At 43.3% G+C, this 20,260-nt stretch overlaps 1 protein-coding gene and 2 long non-coding RNA genes across 3 annotated transcripts in view; all 3 read right to left on the reverse strand.

Moving 5' to 3' along the window:
• LOC127604719 (uncharacterized) overlaps window positions 1–16,622 on the reverse strand; it is a 52,495-nt gene extending 35,873 nt beyond the window's left edge. Inside the window, exons 1-2 of the long non-coding RNA XR_007963392.1 lie at window positions 16,456–16,622; window positions 15,506–15,589 (exon numbers count right to left, since the gene is read on the reverse strand). This is a non-coding gene — a long non-coding RNA (uncharacterized LOC127604719). The remainder of the gene's footprint in view (window positions 1–15,505; window positions 15,590–16,455) is intronic.
• On the reverse strand, window positions 3,120–7,433 carry LOC127604718 (uncharacterized). Its single transcript, XR_007963391.1, has 5 exons — window positions 6,834–7,433; window positions 5,820–5,897; window positions 5,375–5,446; window positions 4,476–4,547; window positions 3,120–3,197 (listed from the first exon to the last, which is right to left on the reverse strand). It is a non-coding gene; the product is annotated as an uncharacterized LOC127604718 (long non-coding RNA).
• Window positions 16,623–16,855: 233 nt separating the features above from the next.
• e2f3 (E2F transcription factor 3) lies at window positions 16,856–20,144 on the reverse strand. The gene is made up of 6 exons (XM_052071937.1): window positions 19,684–20,144; window positions 18,982–19,066; window positions 18,608–18,842; window positions 18,124–18,255; window positions 17,860–17,974; window positions 16,856–17,710 (listed from the first exon to the last, which is right to left on the reverse strand). The coding sequence occupies exons 1-6, from the start codon at window positions 19,873–19,875 to the stop codon at window positions 17,597–17,599; spliced, it is 873 nt and encodes a 290-aa protein (XP_051927897.1). The 5' UTR covers window positions 19,876–20,144; the 3' UTR covers window positions 16,856–17,596.
• Window positions 20,145–20,260: the final 116 nt, after the last annotated feature.

Raw genomic sequence — 20,260 nt, forward strand, 5'->3', positions numbered from 1 at the left:
ATCTTCAAAAGGTTTCATCAGGATCGGAACACTTGGTGTCTGCAACATAGCAACAGTGCAGTGTCAGAAATATTCAAATTTATTCATCCTGATTAGTTAATAAATGAATAAACATTGTTATTCATTGAACATCGCTCACAGGAGGGTTTGGGATTAATATAAGACACTATAGAAAGTTAACACTGTTCAGCTCTGTGTAACAGCAATATGGGGACATTCGAACACAGGCTCTCCAGAGTTAGGTTAAGACAAAAGTCATGTCACCTGAAACACACTCAGGTTTTTCAGGTCTGAAGAAATATGAGGACATGACGACTGAAATCATGGAGACTCTATGTTTCTGACTTACAACTTCTCCTGTGTTTGTCAAAGAAAGCTGAAAACTCAAACCTAGTATATCATGATAAGAAGTAGTAACCTGTTGTAAGAATGAAGTGGATCTCTCACTCCATTCATGGTCTCCAGAGGGTTCAGTCAGGTCACTTGGTGTCTGCAACATAACATTACGGTGTCAAAATATTCAGCATTCTTCATTCTGACCAGTTAAGAAATGAATAAATATTAATTATCATTGAACATTGCTCACGGGAGAGTTTGGGATGAATATACCACACCATAGAAAGTTAACACTGTTCAGTTCTGTGGAACAGCAATATGGGGACATTCGAACACAGGCTCTCCAGAGTTAGGTTAAGACAAAAGTCATGTCACCTGAAACACACTCAGGTTTTTCAGGTCTCAAGAAATATGAGGACATGACGACTGAAATCATGGAGAGTCCATGTTTCTGATTTATAACTTCTCCTGTGTTTGTCAAAGAAAGCTGAAAACTCAAACCTAGTATATCATGATAAAAAGTAGTAACCTGTTGTAAGGATGAAGTGGATCTCTCACTCATTCTTGGTTTCCAGAGGGTTCAGTCAGGTACCTGTCACTTGATGTCTGCAACATAACAACATTACGGTGTCAAAAGTTTCAGCATTCATCATTCTGACCAGTTAAGAAATGAATAAACATTATTTCTCATTGAACATTGCTCACAGGAGAGTTTGGGAATAATGTACAACACTATAGTAAGTTAACACTGTTCAGCTCTGAGTAACAGCAATATGGGGACATTCGAACACAGGCTCTCCAGAGTTAGGTTAAGACAAAAGTCATGACACCTGAAACACACTCAGGTTTTTCAGGTCTAAAGAAATATGAGGACATGACGACTGAAATAATGGAGAGTCCATGTTTCTGATTTATAACTTCTGCTGTGTTTGTCAAAGAAAGCTGAAAACTCAAACCTAGTATATCATGACAAGAAGTAGTAACCTGTTGTAAGGATGAAGTGTATCTATCATTCCATTCATGGTCTCCAGAGGGTTCAGTCAGGTCACTTGGTGTCTGCAACATAACATTACGGTGTCAAAATATTCAGCATTTTTCATTTTGACCAGTTAAGAAATGAATAAATATTAATTATCATTGAACATTGCTCACGGGAGAGTTTGGGATGAATATACCACACTATAGAAAGTTAACACTGTTCAGTTCTGTGGAACAGCAATATGGGGACATTCGAACACAGGCTCTCCAGATGTTAGGTTAAGACAAAAGTCATGTCACCTGAAACACACTCAGGATTTTCAGGTCTCAAGAAATATGAGGACATGACAACTGAAATCATGGAGAGTCCATGTTTCTGATTTATAACTTCTCCTGTGTTTGTCAAAGAACATTGAAAATTCAAACCTAGTATATCATGATAAGAAGTAGTAACCTGTTGTAAGGATGAAGTGGATCTCTCACTCCATTCTTGGTTTCCAGAGGATTCAGTCAGGTACCTGTCACTTGATGTCTGCAACATAACAACATTACGGTGTCAAAAGTTTCAGCATTCTTCATTCTGACCAGTTAAGAAATGAATACATATTAATTATCATTGAACATTGCTCACGGGAGAGTTTGGGATGAATATACCACACTATAGAAAGTTAACACTGTTCAGTTCTGTGGAACAGCAATATGGGGACATTCGAACACAGGCTCTCCAGAGTTAGGTTAAGACAAAAGTCATGTCACCTGAAACACACTCAGGTTTTTCAGGTCTGAAGAAATATGAGGACATGACGACTGAAATCATGGAGAGTCTATGTTTCTGATTTAGAACTTCTCCTGTGTTTGTCAAAGAAAGCTGAAAACTCAAACCTAGTATATCATGATAAGAAATAGTAACCTGTTGTAAGGATGAAGTGGATCTCTCACTCCATTCATGGTCTCCAGAGGGTTCAGTCAGGTCACTCGGTGTCTGCAACATAACATTACGGTGTCAAAATATTCAGCATTCTTCATTCTGACCAGTTAAGAAATGAATAAATATTAATTATCATTGAACATTGCTCACATGAGAGTTTGGGAATAATGTACCACACTATAGAAAGTTAACACTGTTCTGCTCTGTGGAACAGCAATATGGGGACATTTAGACACAGCCTCTCCAGAGTTAGGTTAAGACAAAAGTCATGTCACCTGAAACACACTCAGGTTTTTCAGGTCTAAAGAAATATGAGGACATGACGACTGAAATCATGGAGAGTCCATGTTTCTGATTTATAACTTCTCCTGTGTTTGTCAAAGAAAGCTGAAAACTCAAACCTAGTATATCATGATAAGAAGTAGTAACCTGTTGTAAGGATGAAGTGGGTCTCTAACTCCATTCTTGGTTTCCAGAGGGTTCAGTCAGGTCACTTGGTGTCTGCAACATAACATTACGGTGTCAAAATATTCAGCATTTTTCATTTTGACCAGTTAAGAAATGAATAAATATTAATTATCATTGAACATTGCTCACGGGAGAGTTTGGGATGAATATACCACACTATAGAAAGTTAACACTGTTCAGTTCTGTGGTACAGCAATATGGGGACATTCGAACACAGGCTCTCCAGATGTTAGGTTAAGGCAAAAGTCATGTCACCTGAAACACACTCGGGTTTTTCAGGTCTAAAGAAATATGAGGACATGACGACTGAAATCATGGAGAGTCCATGTTTCTGATTTATAACTTCTCCTGTGTTTGTCAAAGAAAGCTGAAAACTCAAACCTAGTATATCATGATAAGAAGTAGTAACCTGTTGTAAGGATGAAGTGGATCTCTCACTCCATTCTTGGTTTCCAGAGGGTTCAGTCAGGTACCTGTCACTTGATGTCTGCAACATAACAACATTACGGTGTCAAAAGTTTCAGCATTCTTCATTCTGACCAGTTAAGAAATGAATACATATTAATTATCATTGAACATTGCTCACGGGAGAGTTTGGGATGAATATACCACACTATAGAAAGTTAACACTGTTCAGTTCTGTGGAACAGCAATATGGGGACATTCGAACACAGGCTCTCCAGAGTTGGGTTAAGACAAAAGTCATGTCACCTGAAACACACTCAGGTTTTTCAGGTCTCAAGAAATATGAGGACATGACGACTGAAATCATGGAGAGTCTATGTTTCTGACTTATAACTTCTCCTGTGTTTGTCAAAGAAAGCGGAAAACTCAAACCTAGTATATCATGATAAGAAGTAGTAACCTGTTGTAAGGATGAAGTGGATCTCTCACTCCATTCATGGTCTCCAGAGGGTTCAGTCAGGTCACTCGGTGTCTGCAACATAACATTACGGTGTCAAAATATTCAGCATTCTTCATTCTGACCAGTTAAGAAATGAATAAATATTAATTATCATTGAACATTGCTCACGGGAGAGTTTGGGATGAATATACCACACTATAGAAAGTTAACACTGTTCAGTTCTGTGGAACAGCAATATGGGGACATTCGAACACAGGCTCTCCAGAGTTAGGTTAAGACAAAAGTCATGTCACCTGAAACACACTCAGGATTTTCAGGTCTCAAGAAATATGAGGACATGACAACTGAAATCATGGAGAGTCCATGTTTCTGATTTATAACTTCTCCTGTGTTTGTCAAAGAAAGCTGAAAACTCAAACCTAGTATATCATGATAAGAAGTAGTAACCTGTTGTAAGGATGAAGTGGGTCTCTCACTCCATTCTTGGTTTCCAGAGGGTTCAGTCAGGTACCTGTCACTTGATGTCTGCAACATAACATTACGGTGTCAAAAGTTTCACCATTCTTCATTCTGACCAGTTAAGAAATGAATAAACATTATTTCTCATTGAACATTGCCCACAGGAGAGTTTGAGAATAATGTACCACACTATAGTAAGTTAACACTGTTCAGCTCTGAGTAACAGCAATATGGGGACATTCGAACACAGGCTCTCCAGAGTTAGGTTAAGACAAAAGTCATGACACCTGAAACACACTCAGGTTTTTCAGGTCTAAAGAAATATGAGGACATGACGACTGAAATCATGGAGAGTCCATGTTTCTGATTTATAACTTCTCCTGTGTTTGTCAAAGAAAGCTGAAAACTCAAACCTAGTATATCATGACAAGAAGTAGTAACCTGTTGTAAGGATGAAGTGTATCTATCATTCCATTCATGGTCTCCAGAGGGTTCAGTCAGGTCACTTGGTGTCTGCAACATACTGTAACATTACGGTGTCAAAATATTCAGCATTCTTCATTTTGACCAGTTAAGAAATGAATAAATATTAATTATCATTGAACATTGCTCACGGGAGAGTTTGGGATGAATATACCACACTATAGAAAGTTAACACTGTTCAGTTCTGTGGAACAGCAATATGGGGACATTCGAACACAGGCTCTCCAGAGTTGGGTTAAGACAAAAGTCATGTCACCTGAAACACACTCAGGTTTTTCAGGTCTCAAGAAATATGAGGACATGACGACTGAAATCATGGAGAGTCTATGTTTCTGACTTATAACTTCTCCTGTGTTTGTCAAAGAAAGCGGAAAACTCAAACCTAGTATATCATGATAAGAAGTAGTAACCTGTTGTAAGGATGAAGTGGATCTCTCACTCCATTCATGGTCTCCAGAGGGTTCAGTCAGGTCACTCGGTGTCTGCAACATAACATTACGGTGTCAAAATATTCAGCATTCTTCATTATGACCAGTTAAGAAATGAATAAATATTAATTATCATTGAACATTGCTCACGGCAGAGTTTGGGATGAATATACCACACTATAGAAAGTTAACACTGTTCAGTTCTGTGGAACAGCAATATGGGGACATTCGAACGCAGGCTCTCCAGAGTTAGGTTAAGACAAAAGTCATGTCACCTGAAACACACTCAGGTTTTTCAGGTCTCAAGAAATATGGGGACATGACGACTGAAATCATGGAGAGTCTATGTTTCTGACTTATAACTTCTCCTGTGTTTGTCAAAGAAAGCTGAAAACTCAAACCTAGTATATCATGGTAAGAAGTAGTAACCTGTTGTAAGAATGAAGTGGATATCTCACTCCATTCATGGTCTCCAGAGGGTTCAGTCAGGTCACTTGGTGTCTGCAACATAACATTACGGTGTCAAAATATTCAGCATTCTTCATTCTGACCATTTAAGAAATGAATAAACATTAATTATCATTGAACATTGCTCACGGGAGAGTTTGGGATGAATATACCACACTATAGAAAGTTAACACTGTTCAGTTCTGTGGTACAGCAATATGGGGACATTCGAACGCAGGCTCACCAGATGTTAGGTTAAGGCAAAAGTCATGTCACCTGAAACAAACTCTGGTTTTTCAGGTCTAAAGAAATATGAGGACATGACGACTGAAATCATGGAGAGTCCATGTTTCTGATTTAGAACTTCTCCTGTGTTTGTCAAAGAAAGCTGAAAACTCAAACCTAGTATATCATAAGAAGTAGTAACCTGTTGTAAGGATGAAGTGGATCTCTCACTCCCTTCTTGGTCTCCAGAAGGTTCAGTCAAGATCCCGTCACTTGGTGTCTGCAACATAACACCATTACGGTGCCATTACGGGACATTCGAACACAGGCTCTCCAGTGTTAAGTCCAGACAAAAGTCATTTCACCTGATCACACTCAGGTTTTTCAGCAACATTACAGTATCAGAAATATTCTAAAAAGTATTCTACAGTAACTGGGAAGTATGAGGGCATGACTGAAATCATGAAAATCAACATTATAGCAACCATAGAGTGTCAGAAATATGTCGTAGTTACATGACTTTTGAATAAATTAAACTTCATACACAGCACAAGCCGGCTCTTTATGGTAGTTACCACTGTACAGCTCTTATAGCTAACAATTTCAGGACAACAGACATGACTGAGTTCAAATAATAAAGACAACACCCGAAACATATTCTTTCAGACTAAAACAATGTAATGACTGAAAAATAATTCCGGTGACCATTCGTTGTTTTCAACTAAGTAGAGACTTTTGATGGGCAGTACAAATTGCTGATAAAAATTTGGATTTGTCAAACAGCTACCACAGCCTTCTTCAATCAGGTGAAATAAGCATTATGAAGGAAGTTTAAAGGCATCTAATTTTCCTCGACTATTACGGATGGTATGCGTTTTTATGAATTGTGATATTTGGTGAAGCACAATATTTTAACAGAAGCCGAATAATTTCTATTTCTATTTTTTCATTCCAATATATTCCTAGTTCTACATGGCAATACAATATTCTCAATAATTGAATGATAATGGCTGCTAAACATTTTCTTCAAAAGTACTTCAATTATTTTTGCTCCAATATGATCAATGGCATAAAAAATATGCTGTTTATTGTGACATTTTTGGGGTAAATACAATGTACGAATAAAATCTGTCACTGTGACAGGCTTTGGTTGCAGCTCTTGTCATGTGCTTGCGGTAGCCATAAGAATTAGATAGCAGGTAGATTGATAGCATACCTTTATAATCATTGATCCACTGGGCTTTCAAACAAGGCTTGTTGACTCCAGATAAAAGGAGCAGCCTCAGATTCAGGGCTCAGTCTGGTTCTTCTTTGTGACATTATCACCACCAGTAAACATCTACAATGGAAAGTGAGAAGAAGTCAGCCAGACAAGCAAGCACAATATTATGGCAGCACTTATTTTGGCTCAAAAAGTACTGAACCAAAGGAATATTATTTTCTTCCTCAAAAATACAAAAATTCATTTCATCAAACATTTGCTGGTCAGACTAATAGATTCGGGCAAACCATTTGTCAGGCAGATAACAATGTAAAATTAAAATAGAGTAACACAATATTGTCTTGACCAAATGTACCAACAAAGCTGAATTCTGCTATAATTTCATTGCAAACGTTTGTTTGTTTTTTTCATTGAAACGGTGTACAATTGAATCAGCACAAGAATAAACAGTGTAAATACACCGGGCTTAGCGTAAATGCTAGAAGTGCCTGGCCCACTTTCATTAGGCTACCTGTACTAACTAATTTAAATTAACTGCAATCGAATAAAACAAATACTGCACTGAAATAAACATATGGTACCAAAACCAAGTTCCACAGAATGTGTTGTTAAAGATTTAGAAAAGTTTTCCAGAACCTTGCCTGCAGGACATGTCCACATTACTTTTACTGGAAGCTTATTAGCATGCTAACGATCGAGCTAGCTAGCTAGCTAGCTGTCTTATTGAATGATATTACCTTTGGTGGGCACTGTTAAACACGGTTATATTGAACAACTTCTATGTTACGGTAAGATAAACGAAAAGGAATTGCTTACCCGATGGTCATCCACGCGTGGTCGTGTTTGAGAGTAGGATTGTCTGGCTGCTTCACATGTTGGATTTTGTGTGACTGCTAATTGATGTGACTTATCAGGACAAGGGCGGGGAAAATGTGTGAGTCAGTCCGAAAAAGATGACATTTGAGGTCCTGCACAATGACGTCACTGAAAGTGTGTTAAAAGTGTGTTAAGTACCGAAGTTGGCCACTAGTTTTCCAAATGAAAAGTGAGTCGAAAGTTAAACACACTTAAACACACAATTTCTGAAAATTGTGCTCTTTCAGGACATCACTTATTTTTGGTGTGGGAGTATCCTCGTGAGCTCTAGAGTAGTGTAGACTGCGTGGAAATATGAGGACGTGAAAAATGTCCTCATTTTTCCACAGGTCCTCATTGTGAAGGTGTGTTATCATAAAATTGTCCTGAGATGTCATGAATACAAACGCACACACACACACACACACACACACACACACACACACGTACACTAATATGGATGCAAAGACATGCCTATGCAAAGTCAGTCAAGGAGGAAGGAAGCATGTATATAGGAGGGGGGGACATAAACGGATCGGTTTCACCCTCGCTGCCCCCCCCCCCCCCACCCCCAGCCCCCCATCAATCTCTTTCCCTTTCCTCGGCACCCACTTTCTCTCGATTGCTTTTTAAAATTCTTTCGAAGGGATGGCGATGGTCGTTAGAGCGTGGCCGTGCTGTCAGGCTGAGTTATCCTTGCACAGCTCTGGGCCTGATTATCCCCGTGATGACTCATCCAGGGAGAAGGAGAGGTGAACTCGGTGCACAAGAACCCAACAACCAGGCCACTGATTATATAGCAGAGGGAGAAGGGACGAAGAAAACGGGGGGGGGGGGGCTTGGACAGGCAAGGCCTGGCCGTCGCATGCGACAGCTCAACAAGAACCACCGTCACTTTTTTTTGACGGTGACGCTCATCATTTTGCCAACTTCTTGTTTGACTTGTTTATCGCTGTTCTCTGGCAATCAAGTGGCATCCCCCCCCCCTCCCTCCACCCCCCCTGAGTGGTTTCTCACCAGGCGGTCCATGTCATGTCCTATCATATCATTAACTTGATAATGCCGTCCAAGATTCACAGCACCGGAGAGGAAGATGACAAAAACAACAGGCCCATCTGTAGCCGCTAGCCTTTGTTGACACGCTGATGTCTTGGGTCGTCGGGGATGAAGGGGAAAAAAAAAAAAAGTTGCATAACATCTACTGCGCTATTCATAGAGAAGAGCGCGAGTGGGTGGGGTGAGGTGACATTTGGGATCGGCCCATTGGGAGGTGGGGGTCCTCACTGGTGACAAATGCACTTTGATGCGAGCATACATAAACGTCTTCTGATTCATTATTAAATTGCAGAGACTTCATATACTTAACGCGGAGGGGGGGGGGGGCAGAGGGGGTCTTAGTGACATGGCAGTCATGGGTTCACGATATCACACGCGTGTCCACTTCAGTTTTGGCTGTTGAGTTTTGCCGCTTTTCTTGAAATTGGAGATGATTTGCATTGCGAGCCACTTCGGGTCAACTTCTGGTTTATGGCGGCGGAATATGCTCCATTTGACCGACCTTCCGCTGTTGCGCGCAAACAAACACACACACACACACGCACACGCACACACACACACACACGCACGCACACACACGCACGCACACACACACACACACACACACACACACACACACACACCACTCTTGAGTCTGATCGAATGGGATTGGGCAGTGTTCTCGCAGCACCAACTGTCACCGCAGTGAGAGGTCAAGCAGAGACAGTAACACAGCTTATATAAGTCACAATAACGGGGGTTGGAGTGGGGGGGGGGGGATAGAGAGGCCTTTGTGTGCAGGACATTTTATTTTATTTATTGATGTAATTTTTTTTAATGAAGCCGGTTACATATGAAAGTTTGTTTTCTTAATTTTGTCTCCACATTAGATGGCTGACGCAGACGTTCCGAATGTCACCGGGTGGTTCGATTCAAACGATGCCCACGCTGCTTCTTCTAGAATCGGAAAAGTCGACGCCACTTTACACTTTGAACCCGGGCCTAAAAAGGAGATAGCTTTCAGAGCCAGCTGAGGCACATATACCTCTCCCTCTATGATTATAAAACGAACCCACCAAAATTCATCCTCCTTTTTTTAATTGAACCACAAAAACATGACGCGATTGTCAAGGAAGCGGCAGACTGCCAAAAAGAGAAATAAGTGACAGAGTGGATATTTTGATTGCACCCGTGAAGTTTGGTGACAGAGACTCTCCACGCTTCGCTTTCTGTCAAACTCGAAATAGAGTTGAAGATTCGTAGTTGGTACAGCTCGACAGTAGCCACTCTTTTGATTTATGTTGCCTTGTGATGCCAGTCAAAATTTGAATCGCTGATCAGGAAAGTTTCTGCATTTGTCTCTTGCAGTGTTGAATCGCGATCTGGGCGGTTTTGTGACAACAACATTTGCACAGAGACCGAAGTTAAACACGACAGTGTCTTAGCAACGTGAGCATAACTCACTGCCTTGACTGTGCTGGAGTTCCTCATACATTTAGAGCGATAAGCAAGGGAATCATATATGACAAGCGTTTTGGAAAATATGATGAAATCTTTTTTAAATCCCTCTCTGTACTACTCATGCAAAATTCTAAAGGCTCCCCCTTTGAAGCATTTGAAGCTGAATATTTGTGACCCTTTGGCTTTTTAGTTGTACAGTATTTCACCAGCAGCCAAATCTCCAAGGCCTGCTCAAAAATGATCAAAGACAGATGGTTTGGATTCTAAGACAAGTGAGGATGAGCAAAATAAATTCCACAGATCATCGCTCGGGATGTTGGACAGCAGAGAAGAGGAAATCAAGACAAGACATCAAATCTAACAACATGACCTAACAAAGTTCTCTCTGGTTTGCAGGAATTGGGGCAGGCGGGGGAAGGGTGGGGGGCGCTGTATGGAAACAAAGTCAAACAGTTTGTCAGCGGATTGGAAGGGGCGTGCAAACGCCACACGGAGAGGACATAAGGACAAAACAGAGGGAGAGCAGGCGAGAGAAAGGAGAGGGAAGGAGCTTTTCTATAAGCAGAAGCTAAAGAGGTCAGACTGCTCGCTTTCCGGGTCAGGGCGCATTAAACAGGCGAGCGCGCTCAACTGTCGTCCTCGTCCCTGTGGCCACGCAGCAATGTGGACGGGCCTCCTCCAACCGTGACCGCACATTAGGCACTTACTGGAAGCCACGCAAACACCGCTCTGGGCGTCAACACATAACGTTGCCCTTTACTGGAATTCTCAGCGTATAGGGAGTCGGGACGCACGCGGAGCGACACCGGAGAGGCCCGCAGCTCGTGCCAGCATGAACCGTCCAGAGAAAATAGTCAAGGGGTGGAAACGTCGATCGAGGTGGCGGTGCGCGGTGCAAATATTCTCCGCGGTGCAAACAGCGAGCGCTTCATAAGCCTGACAATGAGAAGCATGCTAGCAAAAAAAAAAAAAAAAGCCAGCCGCTGCACGGCGGTAATATTTAGCCCAAATGCAACTTATGTTCAGTGGATACGCGGTTAGCATGAAGCCTGGAGGGAGACTCCTCGCCTTGACTTCTGAACAAGGTCATGAGATCGTATGTGCAGCGGAAGACGGTTCAACGGATCGGATCCGGTCCAAACATGTTTTGGTTCAAGCCCAATGCCATGAGATAAACTTGACCATTCGGACAGGCAGTCCCCTTTGCGCTCAAAATCAAACACATTTCGGGAGCTTCAGACCGGGCGAACTGGAATATCCACAAAATGCTCGGTGGATTCATATTTCATTCATTCATTCATCTTCCGAGTCGCTTGATCCTCACTAGGGTCGCGGGGGGTGCTGGAGCCTATCCCAGCCGTCTCCGGGCAGTAGGCGGGGGACACCCTGAATCGGTTGCCAGCCAATCGCAGGGCACACAGAGACGAACAACCATCCACGCTCGGGACACCTCGGGACAATTTAGAGTGTTCAATCAGCCTGCCACGCATGTTTTTTGGAATGTGAGAGGAAACCGGAGCACCCAGAGAAAACCCACGCAGGCCCGGGGAGAACATGCAAACTCCACACAGGGAGGCCGCAGCTGGAATCGAACCCGGTACCACTGCACTGTGAAGCCGACGTGCTAACCACTGGACTACCGGGCCGCCCGGATTCATATTTACGTTCCATTAAAGCGATACGATCACATTCTTGACGCCTCGCCTCTGACTCCGTTCCTCCCGTTTATTTCCTTTCAGTCGGCGGCAGATGTTTGAAAGGCACAACAAGAAGTCCATCAACGGAGCACTGCCAAAGAGCCAAATGATGATTGGGGGGAAACAGGAAAATAATCTTTCACGGGTAAGTAATAGTTCCGGCTGTAGCCAATGCAGCCATTCGACAAAGGAAAATGAGCACCATCTTTCCAATTATCGGCATGGCGCACGTTCTTTAGCGCAAGCTGAAAAGGACAGGTTATTAAGCTTTAATGCTTCAAAGCATGAGGACCATTCAAGGCCTTCCTTCTCATTAGACCCAACCCGGCGTGTGCGCGCCAGCGAATGCATAAGTACACACGTGTACATGTCCATGGTTAAGCGCCTCGCAACGCAAAAAAAAAAAAACACAAAAGGCGGGTAAAGACAGCGTGAGTGCCGGTCGCTCTGCGTGGAGATTCAGTCGGCAAGGGCATTTTTCCCTACATGCCGTATACCGACCGACATTTTAATGCATCAACAGCGACAGAAGCCGCGCGTTCCTCATCAGACGCTCGACAGAAGAAAAAAAAATGCACAACGGATTCTCGAAATCCTTGAGCAAAAGAGCCTTTGATTTGGTTGAGGTGCAATGCTTTGAAAAGACATGGCACAAAAAAAACAACGCAAAAGCAAAAGTGCAGCCAGCCCTGGTGGGAAATGGGAGCTAATTTTGTTGAAAAAATAAAAATAAAATAGAAAAACAGCCAAAATAGCCCGGTAGTCCAGTGGTTAGCACGTCGGCTTCACAGTGCAGAGGTACCGGGTTCGATTCCAGCTCCGGCCTCCCTGTGTGGAGTTTGCATGTTCTCCCCGGGCCTGCGTGGGTTTTCTCCGGGTGCTCCGGTTTCCTCCCACATTCCAAAAACATGCGTGGCAGGCTGATTGAACACTCTAAATTGTCCCAAGGTGTGAGTGTGAGTGCGAATGCTTGTTCGTCTCTGTGTGCCCTGCGATTGGCTGGCAACCGATTCAGGGTGTCACTGGCCTACTGCCCGAAGACAGCTGGGATAGGCTCCAGCACCCCCCGCGACCCTAGTGTGGATCAAGCGGCTCGGAAGATGAATGAATGAATGAATGAACAGCCAAAATGAACTTTGGTTCATCACCATGCGCTACATCTGAGCACGGGTGTCGCCAAATTCAGAAATCCAAGCTATGTGAGCTAATCCATCCGTTTATGAAGCGTTCTAGAAATGAAAAAGGATAACGAGACGGGCAGGGGGGGGGGGGGGCCCAGAAAAGCGGCCCTCGCTAAACGATTTGGTCCACGCACGAGACTATTAAGTCAGGTGCCGCCATGCGAAGTCATTAGCGTGACAGAACAGCGTCTAACGTCCAGCTCAAGTTCCTCGGATCAATGAAGAAGTATTGGCCGCCGCGCTTGCGCTCTGTCGGCCGCTAACTTCCCTTCTGTCCATATCTGCAGCAACGCGCGCACGCGCACCGGCCCCAACGGTGCGATGAAGACAATTTCCCATAGATGGGATGATGAATGCGCCTGCCCGAAGATGCTGATGGAGATTGATGGCGCCCGCTGCGCTCCCCGTGCCTAATCTTTCATCCTTACAATAAATACGGCACAATGTCCGCACGCATGCAAAACGGCCCTGATTACAAACAGCTTGCAAGCCGTCGTCCCTTTTAACGATCGCATCCAAAGGCGCTCTCTCCGTTTCCCGTCATGAAATGAGCCCATCTCACCGTCTGCGGGCTCGGCGCGCGACGGGCAAGGAGTTTGCGGCGGGGTCAGCCGTCCCAGTCGCCCTCATTGGGTCGCGTGCGTGAATGCAAATGAGATGCAAATGAGGCTCAAATTGAACACCGCTTCATTTGCCCTCCTGACATTGCAAACAGTCACATGGGGGGGGAGGGGGGATGCAAATGACATGCAAATGACAACCGACGGCCCTTTCTACCACTGGCTATAGGTGGGCGGCTTTTGGGTCAGGGTTCGGGCCCGGTTCGCTTCGTGCAACTGTTTGATGCATCCAAAGTGGAAGCGAAGGAAGAAAATGGCCACTCCGAGAGGAGGAGTGGAGACAACCCATCTTTGACAACCCACATACTCTCCGCCTCTGCACACACACACACACACACACACACACACATAAAGTGTTAACTTTATATATATAGCCAAGCCAGATGAAAACCGTAAAAACTAGACGGTACTGATGACCCCGTACAGGCAGAATTAAAAAAAAAAGAAAGAAAAAGAGGCGGCAGGTTTGTTTTGAAGCATCGTGAGGCCGATCCGGGCGGGCGTCGACAGTACTCGGCCCTCCGCGGGGTCTTCACTGAGCGCATATTTCTTTGGTGCACTCAGGCTTGATGAATCAAACTACAGTCGTCCTGCTCTCTCACTTTTGGCTTCATTCATAAACCCAAAATATTTGGGAGGCAGCCGATTGGTCAGTGTCAAGCGACGCAAAAATACGCCGCGCTCTTGCGAGCCAATGCAAAGCGAGCCGTAGGTTCTCTCCCACCCTCTCTCTCTCTCTCTCTCTCTCTCTCTCTCGCTGGCTCTCTTACATAGGGGCTCCTCCTTTAACATGCACTCATTTTTTTGTTTTGTTTCACTCACTGCCTTGCGTGCATTGCAGAAGTCGAAATAACGGGCCGGCTTGGAGCAGAAGTCAGCATCCACCCCACTGCGACAGTATGTTTTGGACAACAGGGACAAGCTAGGTGAACTGAATTTTGCCCCCCCCCCCCTCGAGGAGTGGTCTTGAGTTGCGACTTGGTCCCATTTTCCTTTTTTCCGTCTGTGTATTTTCTTTCCCCTCCCTGGCGTTTGTCGGTCAGCGACAAGGAGATGCACTTTAAAAATGAAACTCCATCGACAAATTGATTGAGTGATTGACAGCTTTAATGAGCGATCTTTAACCGTGTCCTCTGGTGTCAGTGGGCGAGGCTGACGTCAGGCATAATTCAATATTCACTGTTGTTTTGTTAGTCCCCAAAACACCATCCCCACCCCCATGAGCAAGATCTTTATGGCGCACACACAGAGGGGGGGGGGGGGGGGAGACAAAAGTGAAACACACGTAAATCAATCACTGGAGTGATCCAGTGACTCTGTGAACTCTGCGTGTTTATGGGGGGACTGGGTTGATTGGGTTTATGGGCGTTTGGAGGAGCAATACTTCCATCTATGGACCAGAGTGGGTACTCGAGACGCCCACTGGATTACATCATCAGGTTGAGCTTGCTTTTATTATGTTGACGTTCTAGTTCAGACAAAGAGAAGCAGTAACTCTGAACTGAACCGCAATGAAAAAAAAATTTTTTTTTTTCAAATATTGATACCTCCTTTGGTGTCAGGTATTCCAAATTCACGGTGAGCACAAAACAATTCTGTCAAAACAGGTTGAATGGTCGGGTTTTCTCACTTTTTGAATTGAATTCCGAAATGACCATCGCAATGTGAAACGTCCAATATTACAATCCATTCCGATTTCTATAGCGCTTTTGATAATATTCCATTTCCCCCCCAAAAATTGTGTGATTTTTTTTAAAGCAGTGATTTCTAAATGCAAGTGGTAAATACAATGTAATTTCTCACAAACAAAAACTCACCCTCTGTTCACTGTGGCAGCAAAATCAAGGCTTGATCCATCATCTCAAAGGGGCGCTGAGAACTTCTGCAGCTTGGACCAGGTACTGCAGGAGGGAGGGAGAGACGCTTTCAAAACACCACAGCCACGAGATGATGCTTTGGGTCAGGAAGTGTGCGGCACTACACTGACATCTAGTGTCCACACAGGCATGTGCAGGCCATAAATGCGATTTCTTTTTATTTAAACGTGCTTCAGCACAGATACCAACAAAGTGTGTGCATATGTGTGTGTGTGTGTGTGTGTGTGACACTTTATGACACCCCTGCTGCCTGGTGCACACTTTTGGGTAGTACTCTATTGTGATTGTGTCCAGCCTGCGTCGAAAATCTCTTCCGAGACAGAAATCTCGCGTGATCACACGAGATCTCCCTAGAGCGAACAACAACAACAGACACTCCGATGGATGCTGATGTTATCCGATTGTGTCCTGAAAGTGGCGCAGCCGAGAGTGTTGAAAAACAGCAATGTCAAGAAAAGAAATTACTTGGAAGAAAAAAAAAACATCTTGCAATCTGCGAAACCACTTTTGTGTTTTAAAAAAATGAAATCGTTAGGACATATTTGGTTGACAGCCGCAGCAATAAACACACCCTGACCTTTCAGAGCTTTTATTTCGGTACTTTTGGTTTTCGGGGATTTGAATTTATGTTCAGGATGAATATCTGTTTTCACCAGATACATTTTGAAAGTTCGGGAGTCACTTTCGATATGTGGAATGAACCGTTTATCTCCAAGTGGACAAATGTGCAGTGAGCCATAAATGCACTCGTTTATGAAACATTGTTTGCTCTAAACTTGACAAAATGCAAATGTTATTTTCAACGTGAGCCGCTACACAAAACGCTGTTTGTTCCTAATGCAGTCGTCGCAGGTGTGGACCGTAACGTAAATGATTCACCAACCACTGACCTGTTTTGTGGCGTAATCATTTGGATGAAGAAATATATTAAATGTGCACAGTATGGCACTGCTGCACTATACTTCAGCTTAGTAGCACTTCTGTAGTCGTCGTCGTTTGCAAAAGTCATGTCAAGTCAGTGCAGTGTCGCAGGTGATCTCGGACCGGTGATGATGCCTGAAAAGCACACGTGCTCAGAACGAAGGTGATGTGCAACATTATTTTGTGCTCGAGGGACACATTCGATTTAAAGACAGGACAAGGACACGTTTTGGAGATGTGAAATTCAACTCGCAAACGGCCAATATGTACTTTGCCCACCCTCGGTGTAGGTAAAGTGGTTCATTTTATTACAAGTATCCGTCACTTCTCAAATTGGTTCAGTGACTAATGTATCAAGCCAGAACACAATTATTTCAAGGCACTTTTTTATTTTCAAGCAGGTGCCTCCTCCTCCCACACTCTTTACAGACGCAATGTTACCATTTTAAAATGAATATCTGGGAACAGAACAGAAAGTTCTCTTGGCTGAAAAAAAAAGTTTGAAGTGTGTTTAAATCTTTCCACGTTCACACATCACACGCGCATAGAGAATTGATTCCGTTGACAATGACTCAATGATTTGAATGCGTGGATCCGTTGACGGTCAGGATGGAAGTCAATGTTATCAATTTCATGAGTGTATGCAGACATTGACACTCAGATGGACAGAAAATGTCATTTCATGGAGACAAGGCGATAAATATGCATCATGTGACTTTGAAACACAATTCAGTCAAGTACAGTATGTGATGCAACTAACTCTATACATATCAGACCAGTGAGTCCATTTTAGGTACATTCAGGTACCAGTAAATACATTGTACAGTTTGCATGACAATGGCCGATGCAAAGGGGAGTACCGAAAGGGAAAAGGCGCGTTATCAGCAGAGGGAGATAAAAAGCCCATCGGTGATGAGGTCATTTTCAGTGATGAAGGCGGCCAAGTTCTGCGGGTCTTGGATGGAGTTTTTCTTTCAAATGTAACAGAGTTGTTGTGCGTGTTTGGTAAACAGGCTTGTTGTTTTTGGAAAGTGGCATCTTTAAAAACAGGGTTCACTTTTCAGGAGCATCTGAAGAAATGAGCTGTACAATTAGTCAGCGGCAGCGTCTCTATTGGGCGTGGCTTTCCAAATCCCCATCTGTGACTTCCATTGGTAGAGGCTCGTCCGAGCAGATCAACACGTCAATTGGGCCTCGAGTGCTCTTGAGGTGGACTTGCAAGCTCTGAGGACAGACAGAGAGGCAGGCGAGAGTTTTGACACACCGCTTGATAAATTCATCACCTTGGGGTTCGGCCCACACGACATGATGGTTCAAGTGTCAAAAACGGGGATGCACGCAAGTGCATTCCAACTCGGGTTGACAAAACGTACTTCTTTTGGGTGCGTCACGTCCAGCGTTGTGTCTTCGGGGCCTTTGATCACAAGCACAGTTTGCTCCCTCATGAAGGGAATGCTTTGAATATCCTCATAAGTCACATAGGCAAACGTGGAAGGATATTGTCAAGGAATACGGGATTGCGCAATCCTGACAATGCAGTCCAGCACCAAATAAGCATGCACGCTCGCTGATCAATGTGTGAAGTACAAGCTGGAATAATAATATTCACTTTTTGTTTAAAAAAAAAAAAAGGATATCTGCTGGTCTGCTCGTCCACACATATCCCATGAATTGCTCTCGTGCAGCTTTTGATCAGCTCGTCCAGCTTCTTCTCTTTTTCAGAAAGGTCATTCATCATTTTAATTGTGTCTTTGTTGAGCCAATCACCCCTGCGGTCACACGGCAAAAAAAACAAAAACAAAAGAGCATTTGCACAATATACATAAGCAATTTGGAAACAATTTGATGGCGGTACCAACTACTTTAGTCATTTGGCATCACCAAAACGGTATGGATATTTAAAAATGGAATTTACATGCAATAAACAGAATTTAATTCAAAACTTCCTTTTTCCACCAATAATGTGGCCTATAACCTGTACAAATAAATGTTGACATTTCATCTGGGGAGTGAGGGAGTGAAAATGAACTGAGATGACATGCTTGCAAAAGTGTGCACACCCTCCGATAACGTATTGGAATATCCACCATATATTCAAACCCACACACTTTGTATACTTACAACCACTGCACATGATTCTTATATATCTTTTTGATTAGGTTGATCCCCTCCAGGACATTTGTGACGTCATAGACACGTCTTTTGGAGGAGTTGAGTTCCTGGGTCACCAAGTTCAGGTCCAAAACGCCATCTTTCGACTGCTGCAGCATGCTCAAAAACTTCCTTGTCAACAAAACGAGCGACGTGTCGTTCCGCGACCTTTTCAAATTGTGCGGATTCATATGATAGGGAGTAGCTGGGAAGGAGATAAAGAATGAGCAACTCCAATTGAAATAGCATTTTTTTTCTCCTAACAAATAAAAATCAAATGCAAGGATTTATTTCTATCGATTATTTTGTTTTGGTAAAGAAGCGTGACAAATAAAAAATGTTACCTTCTTCTCCTGTAGGTGGATCTAATGTGCTGGGCTCGTAGACAATTGACACCAAGGCATAATTCTGCCATCTTGGGTCCCTTCGCTATGAAAAAAAAAATACACAGAAACATCAGAATGCAAACAAAATATTCAAACAATCAAAGTCATTCAGCAAAACATACCAAAAAGGGGTTATCATGACGATTGACGTTGTAGAGGAATTAAAAAAAGATTTCAGCGTTTGCTGATTGCATGTCCCTGACTGTTATACACCACATACTGCACAAGTATGTATAATCGATGATATTCTAAATTAGCATTATTATTATTATATACAGTGCATTATTATTATTAGTAATAGTATGATTATTAATAGCACAGGCTTCTTGGGTGAAATGATGACGTAATCAGTGAGACTTTGACGCTTAACGATGACGTAATAACATAGTTCCGAGTTGGCTCTTTGCCGGTTGTAAACCAACCACGTCCTTCGTAAAAAGTTGTTCAGCCCCAACGAAGCACTGGCCATGGCGCTGAACGAAGTACTTTTTTGTGGAGGTGTAAAGGGAAACGAGAGCTTTTGAAAATACACTGTGGGCTATGCTCACTCACACTACACACTCGAACGGAACCACACAAAGGAGATTTCGTTATATAATGCACCATATTGTGAATAATGACAAGAATGTAGGCCATTTTTTTGTTTGGTTGATTGATTACCTTTGCTGGCTCATCAAAACTTTGATCCAACCAGGTTAAGGACTGTGGTTCGGCCTGCGACGCCTGCAGCGACTCATCGAACGCATTCGATAACTCTTGCTTTCTACGGGAGGAAACATCGCATGTCCGATCTTTCGAATCTTCAGTTGTTTCTTCCGATTCCTCAGTTGTGATCATTGCGTCGCCCAGCATGTCCAGAAACGTTCCAGCGGTTATTCTGCTAGCAATTAACGTCCCGCACGAGCTCGCGCGTAGAACCTACCTGGACCATTCTAATACAATTATCGACGCACGCACGGAGATGTTTGCACTGCCTTGCTTCTTGCACAAAGCGTAATTGATGTCGTTAATACTCACAATTTTGGGGGGGAAATTCTAACCTGATATTCGCACCCGCAATAACCAAAGCAGCTAGCCGATGTTAAATCGTGACGTAAACCCTGCCGACCAATGAGCAGTGAGAGTTGGAGACACGTGACTTTTGTTTTCAAGTCTCCAACGTTGACGCGGTTCCGTATTTCACGAATCAAATATTTAACAAATAAAGCTTCGCTTTGTGATTTTTCTTTCGTTTAAT

This window comes from Hippocampus zosterae, chromosome 7 (genome assembly GCF_025434085.1).
Source record: "Hippocampus zosterae strain Florida chromosome 7, ASM2543408v3, whole genome shotgun sequence".
NCBI lineage: Eukaryota > Metazoa > Chordata > Actinopteri > Syngnathiformes > Syngnathidae > Hippocampus > Hippocampus zosterae.